Raw genomic sequence first — 17,786 nt, 5'->3', positions numbered from 1 at the left:
TGAGCGCGAGAAGGTCATGACGAGAGCAGCCTTTTCTCCCAAAAGAATCCCTTTCAGGTGAAAATACAAAATATAATTATGAATTAATATAAGCCGAATTGGAATGTCGGTTGGTGAGTCATCACCTAAGCCGAGTCCAAGTATCTTTGGTAGTAATTAGAAATAGTTCGATGATTAATCAAAAATTACTCTATTATTATTAGCTGAATGTAATTGATAACAACTAATGAACACAACGAGTTTATTTTAAAGATAAGGATAAGCTTCATCATCATAGAACGTAAAATTGAATACAGAATAATAATAATAATAATAATAATACTGAATGCATGAATGTGTTGAATGCATGTGATTACGAATGTGTTTGGCTATATCAGTAGTTGCCAAACTTATTTTTCTCGTGGACCACTTTCAAAATTTTACTGGTTTCGGTGGACCTCCTGCTGTTTCATTTCTACCACATTCTTAAAGTCGCCAAAAAATAAAAATTGTGTCACTTCTGAGTTCTGTCCCTATATTCCGATATGTAAAATAAAAACGAAAAATGGTACATTTTATATCACTTTATTTATTAAAAGAATAGAATTACAAGAAAAAAATATTAAGGTAATATAGGTTCAGGTCATAATTTTAATTAATGGGAAGGATGTATCTGATGGAGTGTCAGCAAACGATCAATGTTTGGCTTTATTTTTGTGAGCAATAACCGCAAATCCCCCCGCTCTGTGATGTTTAATTTGCTCCTTTTTTTTGTTAAGAGGTTTGTAACGGCACTAAAACTCCTTTCGACAAGGTATGACGAGGGAAAAGCTATTAAAAATTTCCTTGCGATTTCCCACAGTCCAGGATATTTTTCGGGTATTTCTGCTTGCAGCCAAAATGTTGGGTAGCCTTTTCTAAATTTCACCTTCAGCTCCTCATTAGTGCTTAGCTCGAGCAGCTCCTCTTGTAATACAACATTGGCCACTTCCGTTTCATCAAATGGATTTATGATTCATGGTAGTATATCCATCGTCAGTATATCTTCAAACCTGGTTTTGAAGTCATCATGCAGGGCACTTAAATGTTGACTATAGGTATGGATATCCTCATCAATACATTCTACCTGCGACAAGTTTGGAAATTGAGAGAATTCGCGCCGACTAATGTTTTGCTTCATAAATTTCAATTTCCCAAGAAAAGCCGAAACTATCTCCTTTGTTTTTATTAAATTCAGGCTGTCCCCTTGTAACTGCAAGTTAATATCATTAAATTTTTTAAACAAATCTGTCAAATACGCAATGTCTGCTTTGAATTTGATCAAGTTTTCTTTTAAATCTGGATCTCTACTTTCTAAGAACTCTAATATGGAATCGAAAACAGAGTAAAATCTCGTTAAGCATGCACCTTTCGACAACCACCGTACTTCAGTATGTAATAGCAGTCGTTGGAAGTCTTCATCATTTTCGTCGCACAATTGAGCAAATAAACGCGTATTCAATGCATTGCTTCTGATTTTGTTGACAGCTTTTATTACAAAATGAAGAGATTGGTTCAACCTGTCACTTAAATGTTTTGCCACAAGATGTTGTCGGTGGATTACGCAATGAATAGCTGTAAGTCCTGGTTTAATTCTTTTGAGATGACTTATAAACCCACGATATCGCCCGACCATTGCAGGAGCTCCGTCTGTTGCCACTGAAATAATGTTTGTAAATGGAATCGATTTTTCCGTAAAAAAATTACTCAGGACATTAAATATTGATTCGCCTTTAGTATCAGTCTCCAAAGTTCTGGCAAATTCTTCGTGAATTTCTTCCTCAATAATAAATCGGACATATGCCAATAGTAATGCTTCATTACCGGGTAACGTTGACTCGTCCAGTTGTATAGAAAAATGAGTTTTTTGCAGATGATTGCACAAAAAGCTTTCGATATCAGAGCTCATTTCATCAATGCGTCTTTGTACAGTATTGTTACTTAAAGGAATTCTTTTTAGTACGTCAAATGGAGATTTGTGCAAAACAGTTTTTAAAACCTCTTCAACAGCGGGTAAAATTAATTGTTCTCCGATAGTGTGCGGTTTTCCAGATTTTGCTATAAGTAATGAGATATTGTAAGATGCCCGCAAGCCATCATCGTTACTTTGAGATGTTGAAGAGAACATACAGTGCATGGTGGAACTCTTTCCATATTTTTCTTTCAATGTTTGAAAATATTTTAAATCTTTACCTATTTTATCAGTATGACACCTTTTTAGATGATCTTCGAGCTTTGATGGTTTCATAGAGTCATTGCTCAAAACTTTGTTGCATAATAGGAACATGGGCAATTGTTTGTCTGCCTCTGATGGAACAAAACCATATTTCAAATAATCGACACTATATTGTCGACATTTTTTCTTTGCTGTAGCCATGTTTCGTGTCAGTTACCTTACCTGTAAAAATAAAATGTTTTAGTAACCAAGTTTTTTTCTGAATATAGGTATCACACCGCAGCCTTTGTCAGCACGCGGAAATAGAATTACGGCTTGTAAAGGGACCAACTAATAAACCGCTGAGACAAATACAGACATTTTCACAAAACGGTATCAATTTTACAGTACATAATTTACCACTAATTTTTAATAGTATAAATAAAAATTGGTGTACTCAGTATCGAATGCTGATCATATTTGTGTAGGAAAAAATAAAAGTCGAAATCCCAAAATTGTCCATAAAAACGATAACTAACATCAATGAGTTCACGCGCTCCGTGTATTTGCGTATTTTTTGTCTGCGGCTTCATTGTTAAAACGTGACAAATTGGCATCGAAGTTCAAGCCCCGCCCTTCTCCCGTCGCCCGCGCACCGCTCGCTCTTTCCGAAAAGGAATAGTTTTGATAAAATGGTTACTTCAAAATCAATTTAAAATGGTTATGAAATTACTGTTTTATAAAATTAGTAGTTATTTGCAAGAAAAATTACAAAATTAATTGCTCTGCAATATTGCTTATTCGGCCTTTTTAGAGAGGCAGTGCTTCTCTCGTGAAAAAACAATTGAATGAAACGTGCTGTGTTTGTCTTCAAATCGAAAGAGGACAATTAAAATATCTGTAAGTTACTGAGTTACCTATCTATACAAGCCGTTGTGATCAACCGACTAGTACACGTAAACAAAATACTTAAGTACTATAACAAAAAAAATGTAGGCTACTTACTTTTCTCCGGCCCTAGCAATCACAGAAATAAATTTTCTCACACCTTTTTTTCGAAATTCCGCCTTTTTTTTCGAAATTCCGGAAACAAATGAATGAGTTTGCCTTTGGCATCAAGTATTTATAGTGGTGATCAAGTTCATGTCTGAATAAGCATTAAGTATTGTCGGGCGGATAGCGCTTTGCAAGTCTGTACACGAAATTGTACGTAATATCGAATACGCAAGTTTGGACAAGTAACAGTCGCTTGCCTTATTAAAATATTATCTGCTTAGATAGGTACTTAAAACAATGTAGGTAGGCCCTTATAAAAACTATGCTTACATTTTTGCTCTTTACTATCAAAAGCAGATAAATTTTCGTGGACCCCCATTAACATCTTATGGACCCCCATTTTTTGTTCACGCCTACGTAGACCCCCAGCAAGTCTCCCGTGGACCCCTGGGGGTCCACCTGGACCACTTTGGGAATCACTGGAATAGGCTTTAATTATTTTAGTAATAATTTTGTAATTTTGTATTTACATACATTTATTTTGTTATCTTCAAATTTATCAATAGTATTTTCAAAAGAAACTTATTTTAAAAATTTAGTTTTTAGTTGGGCCAGACCACACTAAGGGATTTGAGCCTGAACAAATACCCTAATGGAATTTTAAACTTTGTCGAGATCCGAAATAGAAGTTTTTCGAATTTTTGAAAAAATTAAAGGAGCAAGAATTTCGCTCTGAAAATGTCATAATTTTTATCAAAAATGAAAAAAAATTTTTTTTTTCATTTTTCTCTCAATTCTGTATTAGTGACTTGTGATCAAGTGGGAAAAAAAAACGGTTGGCTGGATTGAATTGAAACTTTGTAGGGTTTTTGTGGGTATATTGAACAGTAAGAGGCTCACTTAACGTCAGTGGTTTCCGCAATATTTTTGATTGGGCGCTTGATTTTCCAAAAAACGACAAAAAGCCCTTTTTCGGATGCTTTTTCAAATTCATGTAATGATTGAAAAAAAATTTTTTTTTCAAAATTCAATTGCCAATCCTTGTAGAGAATTTATTCAAGTTTTTAAAACCAACCTCAAAATTTCTGTGCAATCATTGGTTGCTGAGATATTGGTAATCAAATACAAAATGATCTTTTTCCATTCAAACATCGATATCTCAGCGAGAAATGCTCGTATCGAGATTTAAAAAAAACGAAATTAAATCTGAATAAACAAGCTATCCGGTCCATATGGAGGTTGAGTCGAAAAAATTTTTTCCACGTCCGTAGATTAAAAAAAAAGACCAAAAAAATTTCAAAAATTTTTTTTTCGGTGGTTTTCTTATGATTACTCGAAAAATATTTTCAAAAAAAAATTTTCAAACTCAGATCCAAAAACAAAACACTTAGAGCTACAATTTGCTTTTTTTTTTGCTGTACGATCATTTTTGTATAAGTTACAGCCTGTTGAAAATCCCCCAAAAATTTGTATTTTTTTTCTGCTCCCTTAATTTTTGTGAGAAGTGTAGTATCGGTCATACTTTAGCATCTAGAATAGACAAAACGACATCTCTTAATAAAAAAACATATGCCAGGAATCCACATAGTATTTTTCTAGTACCAACAAATAAAAATGAAATAGATAAAATATTTCATAAATTAAAAGATAAAACAGGTGAGGTAGATGGTATCAGCAGTAAGGTTCTTAAAAAAAAAATAGCTAGTAACATTAATGAGCGTCTAGCTCACATTTTTAATATATGTATGAACACCGGTGTTTGGTCAAATGCTTTAAAAGCAACTGAAATAATAGCAATTTTCAAGTATGGAAACAAGCAATTACCCTCAAATTATAGACCAATTTCGTTAATATCAAATATTGCTAAAGCAATGGAAAAAATAATATATCAAAGGCTTGCTGTATTTTTAGACAAACATAAAATAATATCTGAGAAACAATTTGGTTTTGTTACAAATAGAGGAACAAATGACGTAATAAGTTTTGTTACATAACATATTTATAAGCATTTAGATGATGATATTTCTGCAATAGTCACGTTCTTGGACCTGGCAAAAGCATATGACATAGCAAACCACAATAGTCTGTTAAAAAAATTAGAAGCATATGGAATAAGAGGAGTCGTCCTGGAGTTATTAAAAAACTATCTACAAAACGGAGCACAATGTGTCAAAGTCGATAATGGGAAAAGTAAATATATGAAAGTGACAGTGGGAGTACTACGAGGGACGATTTTGAGTCCTTTACTTTTTGTAATGTACATAAATAATGTCTTTAGTCTACTCCCGGACAGCTCTATTGTTTCCTATCCTGATGATAGTGCAGTTTTGTGCTTAGGTAAAAATTAGATAGAGGTTCAAACTAAGACCACAAAGTGGTTGAAAATACTGAACAACTAGCTATGTGTTAATCAACTTTCTCTAAATATTGGAAACACCACATATATAACTTTTGGATGCTACAAAGATAGTGTACCAAATGAGACAGAAATTTACATAGAAAATAAAAAACTAAAAAGGGTAACAAGTTGTAAATACTTAGGAATAGTTATAGACAGTTGTATGAAGTGGGATTGTCATATTATCTTTTGTAGATGTCTGCTTAAAGAGGTTCAAGTCTTTTCACATAAATGGTGAGATTGTTGGTTGCAGGAATCCTCAAGAAAATAGTTTCAGGTTTCCGTTTATCCGAGTATTAAGCTACAGTATATCTTTCAGTTTCCGGTCCAAGGATTGTAAACCGGTGTTTTACAACCTTCGGACTGGTGGGGATATTTATTTAAAATTAAAAGACAAGACACCATTGAGCCATAGGTCTGAATTGGTCTATAAAATTCCGTGCTTTTGTGGCAAATCGTATGTGGGTCAAACCAAACAATATTTGTCTAAGAGGTTATATCAGCATAGATATAGTTGTCTAGACAAGTTTAGGGATAGAGAAGATCTAACTGCTCTTTCAAGTTATCATTTCCAAACTGGTCATGTTTTCAACTTTGATGCCGTCAAGATCTTAGACCGAGAAAAAAATAGATTTGAACGTAATATCAGTGAGATAATCCATGTATGTTTATCGGATACCATTAACTTAAAAATGGATACTGACAATCTCAACAGCATATATTCCAGCTTCATTGAGAATTATAAACTTAATAGAAATTTTACTGAAAAAATTAAGGGGGATAGCCACTGTGACGCTGGAAAAAATAGGCAATTTTCGGGAATTTTTTTTACTAGGATAATAAAGGAATTTGGGGATCGGGTTTTTTTTGTTTTATAAAGTATATGTTGAGGATAATTCTCCTAAATTTTTATTCAAAAATATTTTGTTATCACAAAGTTATAAACATTTTTGTAGAGCACCAAAAAAATTTCCCCCTCCATTGCCGGTACTGTAACTCAAAAACGGATTATCTGAAACAAAAAAACCAAACGGCATTTTAATCTATAGGAATGTCGCTATCGTCGCACGTAGGGGATTTTGAAAATTTTGATTTGAGAAAAAATGGCGCCATATTGAAAATTTTTTCGTCTTTTTCCTCATTTTTTGGACTCAAACAGCCTTAAAAATCTTAAAAATTAAAATTTTCAAAATCCCCTACGTGCGACGATAGCCACTAAGTAGACGAATACGGGGAAACAAAAAATTGAGAATCGGTTCATATTTACGAAAGTTACAGTACCGGAAAGTTTGAAAAAGTCGTTTTGAGAAAAACGCGAGTAAAGTTTTAAGAAGATTCTCGCAACTTTAAAATCTAGTCTTTCACAAAATATTCATACTCACATCAAACTATCAAGTCCTGGGCCATATGAGGGTTCTTCCTCCTTATCTTTAGTATTGACCTTGACTTTTTTATTTTTTACTGGCCGTTTCCATGCGGCTTTCAGCAGCTTTAACCCGAGTAGCGTCGCGCTCAGCGCAGTATGAGTAGAGTGTTGGTCCTACTTTAACATCGAGATTCTCTAATATCTTCAGAGTTGCTAGAGCCCCATCATTGAATGTAATTGTTGAAATATATAAAGCTATTTCAACAATAAGGGAATAAGAAGAATTTGTTTTTGGGGCGAGCTGCCACACTAATGCATTGAAGCTTTCATTATTATTTTGTGTAAACCCACCGACACATCGTTCCAATAACTCTGGATTCGATAGATCTTCATAAATCGGTATTAAAGCTTCCGCAATATCTGCAGGAAGTGGTGGTTTTTCAACTAATGAGTCCAAAGTATTTGTTGCCACAGCTTTTTGAAATTGACACCACGAATTTGCACCTTCAGGACAAAGAAAATGCTGCGGATCTTCGGGTGATGAAAACTTGTGATAAAATGTTTGCCAAATAGCATTATACATCTCATCAACATCATTAGAATGACGTCTGATTGCTAAACCATAATACTTTGTAAATTCATTAATTGCTTTGTCCGTTAATCGACCTTTCCCACCTAAACTTTTCTGTGTATTTTCTTCTTTTCCTGTTTTTGTCTTCTTGTTAGTTCGTTGCTTCTTCAAAGCCCTTAGTCGACTGCCCATTCGTTTTTGCACGTGATTAATACATTCCTTTTTTTTTTATCTTCACCATGTCCCCATACGGTTTAGCATCACAAATATTTTTATACGTTTTAGTGTCACCATCACCTATATAGTTTACATACTTAACGTTATGTAATAACTCTGATCGCATAAACATCTCTTTTATTCCATCTACCTCCATTTGTCCAGAAGAATTTTCATGGTTTATTGGACAGTCTAGAGCATGGTCTTGCATAAATTGATCGTATTCAGCTGTTCCTTTTTTGAGCTCATTAGCGCACACATCTTACAATAACTGGATTTCATACTTACATCTACGATTTTGCCAGTGAAGTAACCAATTAGAGAAGATATACCAAATGAAGATTTAAACCCTCTTTTCTTCCAACTACCGTCACCGGAGACAGAAATTCCAGGAATGTCATTGGATTTTAAATGCTTGCAGGTTTCTTGGATTTCTTCTTTAGCAGCTTTTTTCAACACTAAATCACAACAGTTTCTAGCTGCATTTCTGATTTGTGTGACCAGACGATCGTAAAAGCTATGGAACATTGGTCGTGGTAAATCCATGAAAGCACAAAATCTTTCAGCTCCAGATAACCCAATACCAATTATCCGCATTGCAAAGATGAAACGGCGATTAATTTCATACGCATTCTTGATGAGTGGACATGAATTTATCAAAACTGGATCACATTTTTTGCAATTCACAACTAGTTTAAAACCTAATCCTCGAATACTTGTCTCAGTAAAGTTTACATCACCACCACACTTTTTACACGATACACAGCCACTTAGTAAATTAAATATCGAAAAAAATTTATAATTTTGTAGCTAATACTCGAATCAATTGTACAATCAGATTTTTGTGATAATTTCCTCTTGGAAGCACTATCACGTCGTTGAGAGCCAGTATTTTTTCAGTTTCATATCTGTTGAGCGGTCGATTAAATTTTTTCCTGTCGTTTGGCAGTTTTCTTTCGTTTTTAATAACTTTACTTTGTTTACGATCCATTATTTAACAAATTTTTTTGTTAAATAAACAAAAAAAAAAAAAAGATCAGAAGATTTAAAAAAATAAGTAAGTAAACAATAACGAGTACACTAAGAAACTCAATAAATTAAAGAACGAGTGTGTATTCATACAAAACAACTAAACTATGAGGTACAGTATCTCAACAATAAGAAAAAATATACGTTAAAAGTCAAATAATTGTAACGGTTGACAATCGTGAGGGAAAACAATCGCCAACCCGTACGAATCAAAGACGGAGCGAGCAGGCGACGTTTTCGTCGAAGCGCCGCGCGTAAAACGGTCAATCGACGCGCTCTTATAAAAATGACTATAACTCGAAAACTATTCGGAATTTTTCTATAAAATTTGAAATACATAATTTTGAATATATAAACTTCAGTTTAATGAAAAAAAAAAAAAAAATTTTTTTTCCGAAATTTTACAGTGGCTATCCCCCTTAAAAGAAAAGAAAAATTTTTTTTTCAACTTTTTGCGGGAGTTGGTTAGGGTTTCTCCCACGGGAGCGTAACAGTAGATTCAACACAGCATCAGCTGGTCATGCAGTCGAGAATGATATGCATGAGGCTGTTTATTTTGTCTAGTTTATTAATAACTTACTAATTATTAATTATATTATACAGTATTCATAAGGTGCAATATTGTATATATGACAAATTACAAAAAATTTTGTATTACTAATCTGGTTAACATTGAGACCCAATTGTGTGTATTTATTGTAAGTTGCCTCGTAGTGAGAATAGAGTTTGACAATATTTTAACAGATAATTCAAAGTATTTAATTTATTTATGTATTGTTTGGTTTATATCAATTAAGTTGTATTTTATTGTGTTTTAATTTTTTTTTTCTAATTGTCTGTTATTGTTAGATACCTGAGAAAGTCGAAATGATACCGACGAAACGTGGTATACATGAATAAATCAAGTTGAAATAAATAAATGACTCACTAACAACAATTCAAAATAAACTAATTAAAAAAATTTGGAAAACGGTTGACCCTAAAGACCATCCCTGCAACTTCCCACTAAGTTCAGTTAATACGCGCTTGCAATTTTGCCGCTTTTGCGATGTTTTTGAGCTCTTCCAGTTCAAAAATTTATTGCCATATTTTGAGCTCTCCAAGCTCAAGAATAAGCTGTTCGATACTTTGGAGCTCTTCGAGCCCAAAAGTCTAATAAAAGTTTGGTGAAAAACGATTTTTTTCATTTTCAAACTGGTAACACTTTTAATTTAGTAAACCGATTTTCACGCGGGTTGCAGCAATCGATGTAGTTTTTTAAGTACTAAGTACTAGACACAATATGTTAATATAAATTGATCAGATGTAAAATTTTAGAGTTTTTTGTTAAAAAATTCCATTTTTTCGATTTCTTTCGTTCATGATATCTTACGGACGAATGAATCGATTTTGACGCGGTTGGCGTGGTCGACGTCGTTTTCGAAGGCTGACAGCTGATTATTTTTTGGAATCGATCGGTAAAGCCGTTTAAAAGTTATTCCAAAAAAACTACTTTAAAAAAATTTTTTTCTGCAGTTTTTTTGAGATTTCTTGGAATCTACCGGTCTGAACCGATTCAAATTTTTAGAAAATCTAAGTTTGGTAGAACCTAATCGAATGCCACCAACCGCGTTTTGATCGGTCGAGCTGTTCAAAAGTTATAAAAGGGTCACATACTTACACACACACACACACACACAAACACGCACACACACATACGCACAGACATAGACACCCTATAGGGATCCCTCGAAATAGCTTCCTAGGACCTTAAAACGTCGAGATCAGTTGAAAACTCGATTTTTGCAAAACGGAGTAAAACCAATAACTTTTCGATTTTTGTAAATTTTTAATTTTTTTAGCGGGAAGTTAAAAAATAAACAGTAAGGATGTATTGAATATCAGGCAATCTTTTATTTTAAATTCGATTATGACACATTATAATGAGTGTAAGCTTAGATACAAAGATCTAGTTGTATACACGAGGAACAAGTCTATTACAATGCTAAAGAGGAAAAAAACTATTTCGTGTAAGAGTGCTAGCTATGTTGCTATAAAATTTTATGAAAGGTTACCAAACAATTTAAAGATGTTAGGCGGTTCTAAAAAGTTTATTGAGTTGAAAATAACTAAATGGTTGAAACAAAATACAGAATAATTTGAGTTAATTAGTTTTTAAGTTTCAATTGTTCAAATTCTATGCTAATAGTCTCGTCTTTATGGTTATAAATTCCTATACTAGTGCTGTGTACAGATGGAACCCTGGTGGATGACTGCGACGTCGTAGTGAGTGTTACTACGACGTCGTACTAACAATTTAAGGAAAAGCTATCATTGGATAATAACATCAAAGTAACTTCAATCTAATAAATATTTCGTAAGTCAAAAAGATAAGAATTAATCTTGAGCGGGGTAAATAATAAAAATTGAATAGCTCAGTAGCTCAGATAATATCGGACCTTTGTCGTACGACATTAGTTAAGAATTTTCGATTAATTACATTATTTAGTAAAAATTGCCTAATTAAATGGGAATAACCAGGGAAAAATAATTTTAAGAGAGTCAAAAACAATGTGATAAATGCTTTCGATTGACGTAAACATCCACATAACTCGAGTTTACACTGTGTTGTAGATGATGTCGTACGACACCAATGTCGACATGCTAGATAATTGCTTAACTAATCTTATACTAAATGAATAGGTACTATTTCATTAAATTAATCTTTGAGACAATCTGAGATTGAATCATAAATGTCGTTCAACTTAGACACCGACATCGCTCAAGTTTACACTGTATCGTAGATTACGTCGTACGACAACAATTGCGACATACTGGATAATTGTTTATTAAATAATTTTATACTTAATAAATAGATACTATTTTATTGAATTCATCTTGGAGATAATCTGGGATTGAATCATAAATGTCGTTGCAGTTGGACACCGACATTACTCAAGTTCACACTGTGTCGTAGATCATGTCGTACGACATCAATTGCGACATCATAAATAATTGTTTGAATAATTTTATACTTAATAAATAGATATTTATTAATAAATAAATTGACGAATAATAAATATAAAACAAATAAATTAATCAGTAATATTTAATTGATGAAATCTTTGAGACAATCTGGACTTGAATTAAAGATGACGTCCGACTTGAACACCGACATGACTTAATTATACGCTATGTTCGGTTATAATACCGGCACCTTCTCTCAAACTTGGGTAGGTTTCTTACGATTGTAATTCTTTGTTGGTCTTGAAAAAGACCGTTATAATCAAGACTACGTAGTAGTCTTGAGATGACTTGTTAGTCACACGCTCTTGAATAAGAGCCTTGAGTAGTCTTGAGAAGACTTATTCTCACTCTAAAAAATGGGAGTGAGAATTTATTAGTTCTGATAAGAACTGTTGAAAGTTTAGTTCTCAAAAGAACTGATTTAACGATACTAGTCTGCGTTTGATGTAGTCGAGATGATCCGAAATGGTCCGAATGGTTTAGTCGTGGATATACAAGCCTTGCTCGCTTGACATCCAAATATACTGCACTGTAGCTGTAAGCCTTGCTCGCTTACTGTAGATTCTTGATTGGCTTCTTCTTCTTCTTCTTCTTCTTCTTCTTCTTGGCTCAATGGTTAGAAGTGGACTGTGTCAGTAGGTCTCCTCGCTTCCTCTTTTAAACAGTCTGGTGATTTGAGAGGGGATTGGATTATGTGAATACATTGGCTCGCTAGCTCCGATGGACTGAGTGGGGGTTTCGAAGGTAGCGGCGCAATGACAATTTAGAATGATTTCCCACTATGAATAGAATAATTTTCCACTAGCTCTCTCGTTATGGTCTGTGCTTTTGTTAGTACCATGACTAGCTCTCTAGTCATGGTCCGTGCGATTTTTGATGCCAATTGATGATTTTGGCCTTTTTCAACACGCTATATCGTCGATAACGTCGTACGACATCAATTGCGACATCCTAGATAATTGTTTAAATTATTCTATACTTAATAAATAGATAATATTTTGTTGAATTAATCTTGAAGACAATCTGGGAATGAATCATAGATATTGTTTGACATGGGCACCCACATAACTCAAGTTCACACTGTGTCGTAGATCACGTCCTACGACATAGATTGCGACATTCCACATAATTGTTTAAATGATGCTATACTCAATAAGTAGATATTTATTAATAATTGAATATATAAATAATGAATATCATACAAATAAATGAATCAATACTATTTAATTAAAGAAATCTTCGAGACAATCTGGACTCGGATTAAATATGTCGTTCGACTTAGACACTGATATCACTCAAGTTTACACTGTGTCGAAGATAACGTCGTGCGACATCAATTGCGACATCCTAAATAATTGATTAAATAATTTTATACTTAATGAATAGATAATATTTTATTGAATTAATCTTGGAGACAATCTGGGAATGAATCATAGATGTCGTTTGATTGGGCACCCACATAACTCAAGTTCACACTGTGTCGTAGATTACGTCGTACAACTTCGATTGCGATATCCTAGATAATTGCTTATATAATATCATACTCAATAAATAGATATTCATTGATGAATAAGTTAATAATAAATATTAAACAAATGAATAAATAAATAACAAATAAATACTATTAAATTAAAGAAATCTTTGAGGTAATCTGGACTTAAATGAAAAATTCGTCCGACTTAGACCCAGACATCAACCGACATTACTCAAGTTTAGACTGTGTCGTAGATTACGTCCTACGACATCAATTGCGATATCCTAGATACTTGTTTAAATAATTTTATACTTAATAAATGGATACTATTTTATTGAATTAATCTTGGACACTATCTAAGAATGAATCATAGATGTCGTTTGACTTGGACACCGACATACCTCAAGTTAACACTGTTTCGTAGATTGCGTCGTACGACTTCAATTGCGACATCATAGATAATTGTGTAACTAATTCTATATTTAATAAATAGATATTTATTAATAAATAAATATATATGAATAATATATATTAAACAAATAAATTAATCAATACTATTTAATTAATGGAATCTTTGAAACAATTCGGTCTTGAATTAAAGATGTTGTCCAACTTAAACTTCGACATCACGTAAGTTTCCACTGTATCGTAGATCACATCGTACGACACCGATTGCAACATCCTAGATAATTGTTTGAATGATTCTATGCTCAATAAGTAGATATTCATTAATAAATAAATACATAAATAATAAATATCGAATAAATAAATGAATCAATACTATTTAATTAAAGAAATCTGTGAGACAATCTGGACTCGAATTAAATATGTCGTCCGACTTGGACACCGACACCAACCGATATCACTCAAGTTTACACTGTATCGTAGATTACGTCGTACGACATCAATTGCGACATCCTAGATAATTGTTTAAATAATTCTATACTCAATAAATAAATAACATTTTGTTGAATTAATCTTGGAGACAATCTGGGAATGAATCATAGATATCGTTTAACTTGGGCACCCCTATAACTTCAGTTCACACTGTGTCATAGATCACGTCGTATGACTTCGATTGCGACATCCTAGATAATTGCATACATAATCTTACACTCAATAAATAGATATTTATTGATAAATAAATAACTAATAAATTATAAAAATTCCATAAATAAGATCTTAAAATTGCACTTATGATATTCATGAACTGAAAAATATAATTTATATGTTATTTTGAGCTCATAGAGTAAGCTGTTCTAAGATTTTGAGCTTTTCGAGCTCAAAAGTTGGACAGAAGTTCAATAAAACAGTAATTTTAAAATTTTGAAACTACAATAATTTCTGAATAAATAAATCGATTTTCACGCGGTTTGCAGTATTCCACGCAGTTTTTCAATATCTATGATAAACTTTTGGACACAAGCTGATCGAACCGAAAATCTTAGAGAAATTAGAAAAATTCACTTTTTCCGAATTTTTTTGACAACGATAACTCACGAACCAATCAAGTAATTTCGACGTTCTTGGTGACGATTGACGTGATTTCTTGGGTTCTAAAAATTATTCTATCTCATCAAATACGATCCGAAAAGAATTGTCGGAGTTAAAGGGGAGTTAAAGTTAAGTCGTACAAAGAAAGGCATATTTTTATAATTTTTTTGCGACTTCACAGTTGAAATCTCTCTATTAAAACTAATGTTAAGAATATGACATTCGAAGAATATAGTATATGATTTTCACTAAGAAATATTAAAAAATACGACAATGGCAGCAATTATTCGGATGTGTCTCGGAAAAAAAGTAGAATTGCGGTGCATTTTAAAACTTGGTGCTGGATCATCTGAAATAAAAAAATGATAGTTCATTCGTTTTGGATATTAATTTTCCCCAAGTAACGCTGTCGAGATTTTTTCAAAATTTCAATTGTTTACTTTTATGGAACACTTTAAAGGAAAAAACCCAACTTTTACGAAAAAAAAATCGGCTAATTTGAGCCTTTAAAGTGTTCCAAAAAAGTGAAAAATTGAAATTTCGAAAAACCCTTGTCAGCGTTACCTGGGGAAAACAATTATCTAGCAAATGAACTACTACTTTTTTATTTCAGATGATCCAGCATCAAGTTATGAGGAGCACCGAAATTTTACTTTTTATTGCCGAGACACATCCGGATAATTGCTTACATTGACGTATTTTTTAATATTGCTTGGTGAAAATTTTATGTAATATTCTTCGAATATCATACTTTACCATACCATTAGTTTTCATGGAGAGGTTTCAACTGCGTCGTCGCAAAGAATCACAAAAAACATGCCGTTTTTTGTATGAATCATTAATACCCCCCCCCCGCCCCTCGAGTGAAAAGAAACTTTTTTCGGTTTCCTATCGTTTACGACATATCTCGAACGAATCAACCGATATATATATATGTCGGAGGAAGAGTGGTTCGGGCATCGTTAGGGTCCTTTGGATCATTATCAGCCATCTTTATTTATTTTTACAATAATCAAATATAATAAAGACTTTGATTTAAAATATAACGTACACTAACTCGTACAAATAATAAATTTAATTACAAATATTCTACTGCGATTGATATAACAGTTAAAGACGTTTTGGGAATAAGACCGAGAACGAATCCGGGGTCAGCAGGATGTATGCGATCCTTACTTGATCAATGCTCAACGAGAACTACTCTCCCAAGTACCCTAAGTACTTATTCACTCAAAAATTATTTCGACAGCCCTCATTGTCTGTCGATATTTCTAACTACATATATACTTTTTACTTCTATCCTGTGACCTCGGCTACGTTTGGTGACCATTGTCACTCCGTACTTAAGCCCATCGTTATAACCATAAAAAATATAACTAGCTTAAATCATAAATAATATCTAAATATTCTATGCTTTACGATTTTGCTTAAAATTAACAGACAAACTAAAATACTGGGAATTTCCAATCTCTGGGAAAACCCAGCTCGATATTATCTCCGACACGGCCAACCTGACGATCACACGTCCTCGGGTGCATCTGTAAACATGTTATTACAAACCGTGTCAATTTTTTTTTTTTTTTTTTTTTTTAAACAAATAATTTTCCTTTATTCAGAGGCTCATTTAAGCTACAAAAACTCTCAACTATCAAATCTAACAGACTTAGCTTCTTGAAGGTGCCTTTTCAAAATTTCTACGACTGTCTATCCCAGCGATCATGCAGGCTATGTTCATCACCACCCCAGGTATAGACCCTTAGCACACAATGGTCTGCAACTGTATATTACATACAGCAAAACTGTGTACCACCATAGTTACTCAACTATGTACACCAGTATTCAAAATCTTTTCTACATTGTCAACCAATGACACATGTAGTACAACACAATTTTCTTCTCTGGCCCCCGCTACCTCACCAACTGCCCATCGCCCCCTGACAATCTTGGCAACCAAGATTGATTCAAATCACCCTGGATTTGCAGTTACGACTACAGCTTGGTCCAAGTAGTTTAACCCCCAGAAGTAAAATTTTCTTATCGCCACCACATCATCTACTGCCCATCACACTCTGGCCAAACCACCATTGATTTGCCATTATGACCTACAGCCTGATGCGAGTGATGCGACTTTCATCAACTACCATTAGTGCTCGGTCTTTCCCCCGGTGGTTTCTGACTCTGTCTCAGAGTTATTCTGAGAAACTTCCTGTTCATCACCCTCATGATCATCTGGTATATCCAATTCAATAGGGATATGACTTTCCGGCATTTTCCTCAAATTCTCATGACTATATTTATAAAGTTTGAGATAAAGTTTGTAAATTTTATAAGTTAAATTTCGATATTTGTTGTTTGTTGTCTTAAATAAATAGAGTACTAATCATAATCAGGCTCAAATTTCATTTATAAGTAATATAAGCTATCCCTGAAAAGATCCTGGATTCCGGCAAGATTTCATTCGAGCTAGGGGATATAGATATTTGAGGAAGTCTTGTCCAAATCACCAACGGTTAAAATTCACTCCTTTTGGAAACCGGAAAAATACCCGTTACAATCTAACTTAAATGATTAACCGCAATTTAAATTTATTTCGCGCGCAGTTGAGCTTCGATCGGTTTTACCCGCGCGAGGGCGACTCAGTCGCGGCGAATCCAACCAATGACCTTCCTCACAACTGGAAAATTTTTTATTTAAAATAAAATTAAAGATAAATAAGGAAACAACTTATCAACAGGTGACGCTAAAAGCGGCCTGTTACAATATATATTTATATATATCGTTACGTCGAAAACGCAACTAAATTTAATTATTTTTATCCTAGCCGTTAGGCTAATAAATAAGGATCTGAAGCTTACAGGAAAAATTTTGTAAAAATAAATAATAATAAAATATGAATTAAATTTGATAGATATATTTTAAAATTCTAATACAAATTTCAATTTGGAATAAAAAAGAAATACACAAAAAACGAAAATTAGGATTGTAGACTTACTCAATATCGGTGTCACCGTTTCTTGCCTGTTTCTGTAATTTTAAGAAAGGAATTAAATCGAATCTATTTTA

General features: G+C 33.3%; 2 protein-coding genes across 2 annotated transcripts; both read right to left on the bottom strand.

Annotated features, from left to right (window-relative positions):
* Nucleotides 1–1,212: 1,212 nt before the first annotated feature.
* Nucleotides 1,213–2,481, bottom strand: LOC141532964 (SCAN domain-containing protein 3-like). The gene is made up of 2 exons (XM_074251597.1): nt 1,278–2,481; nt 1,213–1,231 (listed from the first exon to the last, which is right to left on the bottom strand). The coding sequence occupies exons 1-2, from the start codon at nt 2,393–2,395 to the stop codon at nt 1,213–1,215; spliced, it is 1,137 nt and encodes a 378-aa protein (XP_074107698.1). The 5' UTR covers nt 2,396–2,481.
* Nucleotides 2,482–6,343: 3,862 nt separating this feature from the next.
* Nucleotides 6,344–8,021, bottom strand: LOC141532982 (uncharacterized). The gene is made up of 3 exons (XM_074251614.1): nt 8,009–8,021; nt 6,950–7,912; nt 6,344–6,579 (listed from the first exon to the last, which is right to left on the bottom strand). The coding sequence occupies exon 2, from the start codon at nt 7,694–7,696 to the stop codon at nt 7,019–7,021; it is 678 nt and encodes a 225-aa protein (XP_074107715.1). The 5' UTR covers nt 7,697–7,912; nt 8,009–8,021; the 3' UTR covers nt 6,344–6,579; nt 6,950–7,018.
* Nucleotides 8,022–17,786: the final 9,765 nt, after the last annotated feature.

This window comes from Cotesia typhae, unplaced genomic scaffold (genome assembly GCF_013202065.1).
Source record: "Cotesia typhae breed Kobodo isofemale line unplaced genomic scaffold, CoteBio_Ctyphae contig_77, whole genome shotgun sequence".
NCBI lineage: Eukaryota > Metazoa > Arthropoda > Insecta > Hymenoptera > Braconidae > Cotesia > Cotesia typhae.
The sequence above is the reverse complement of the archived record's forward strand: the minus strand, read 5'-3'. Positions and strand labels throughout refer to the sequence as shown.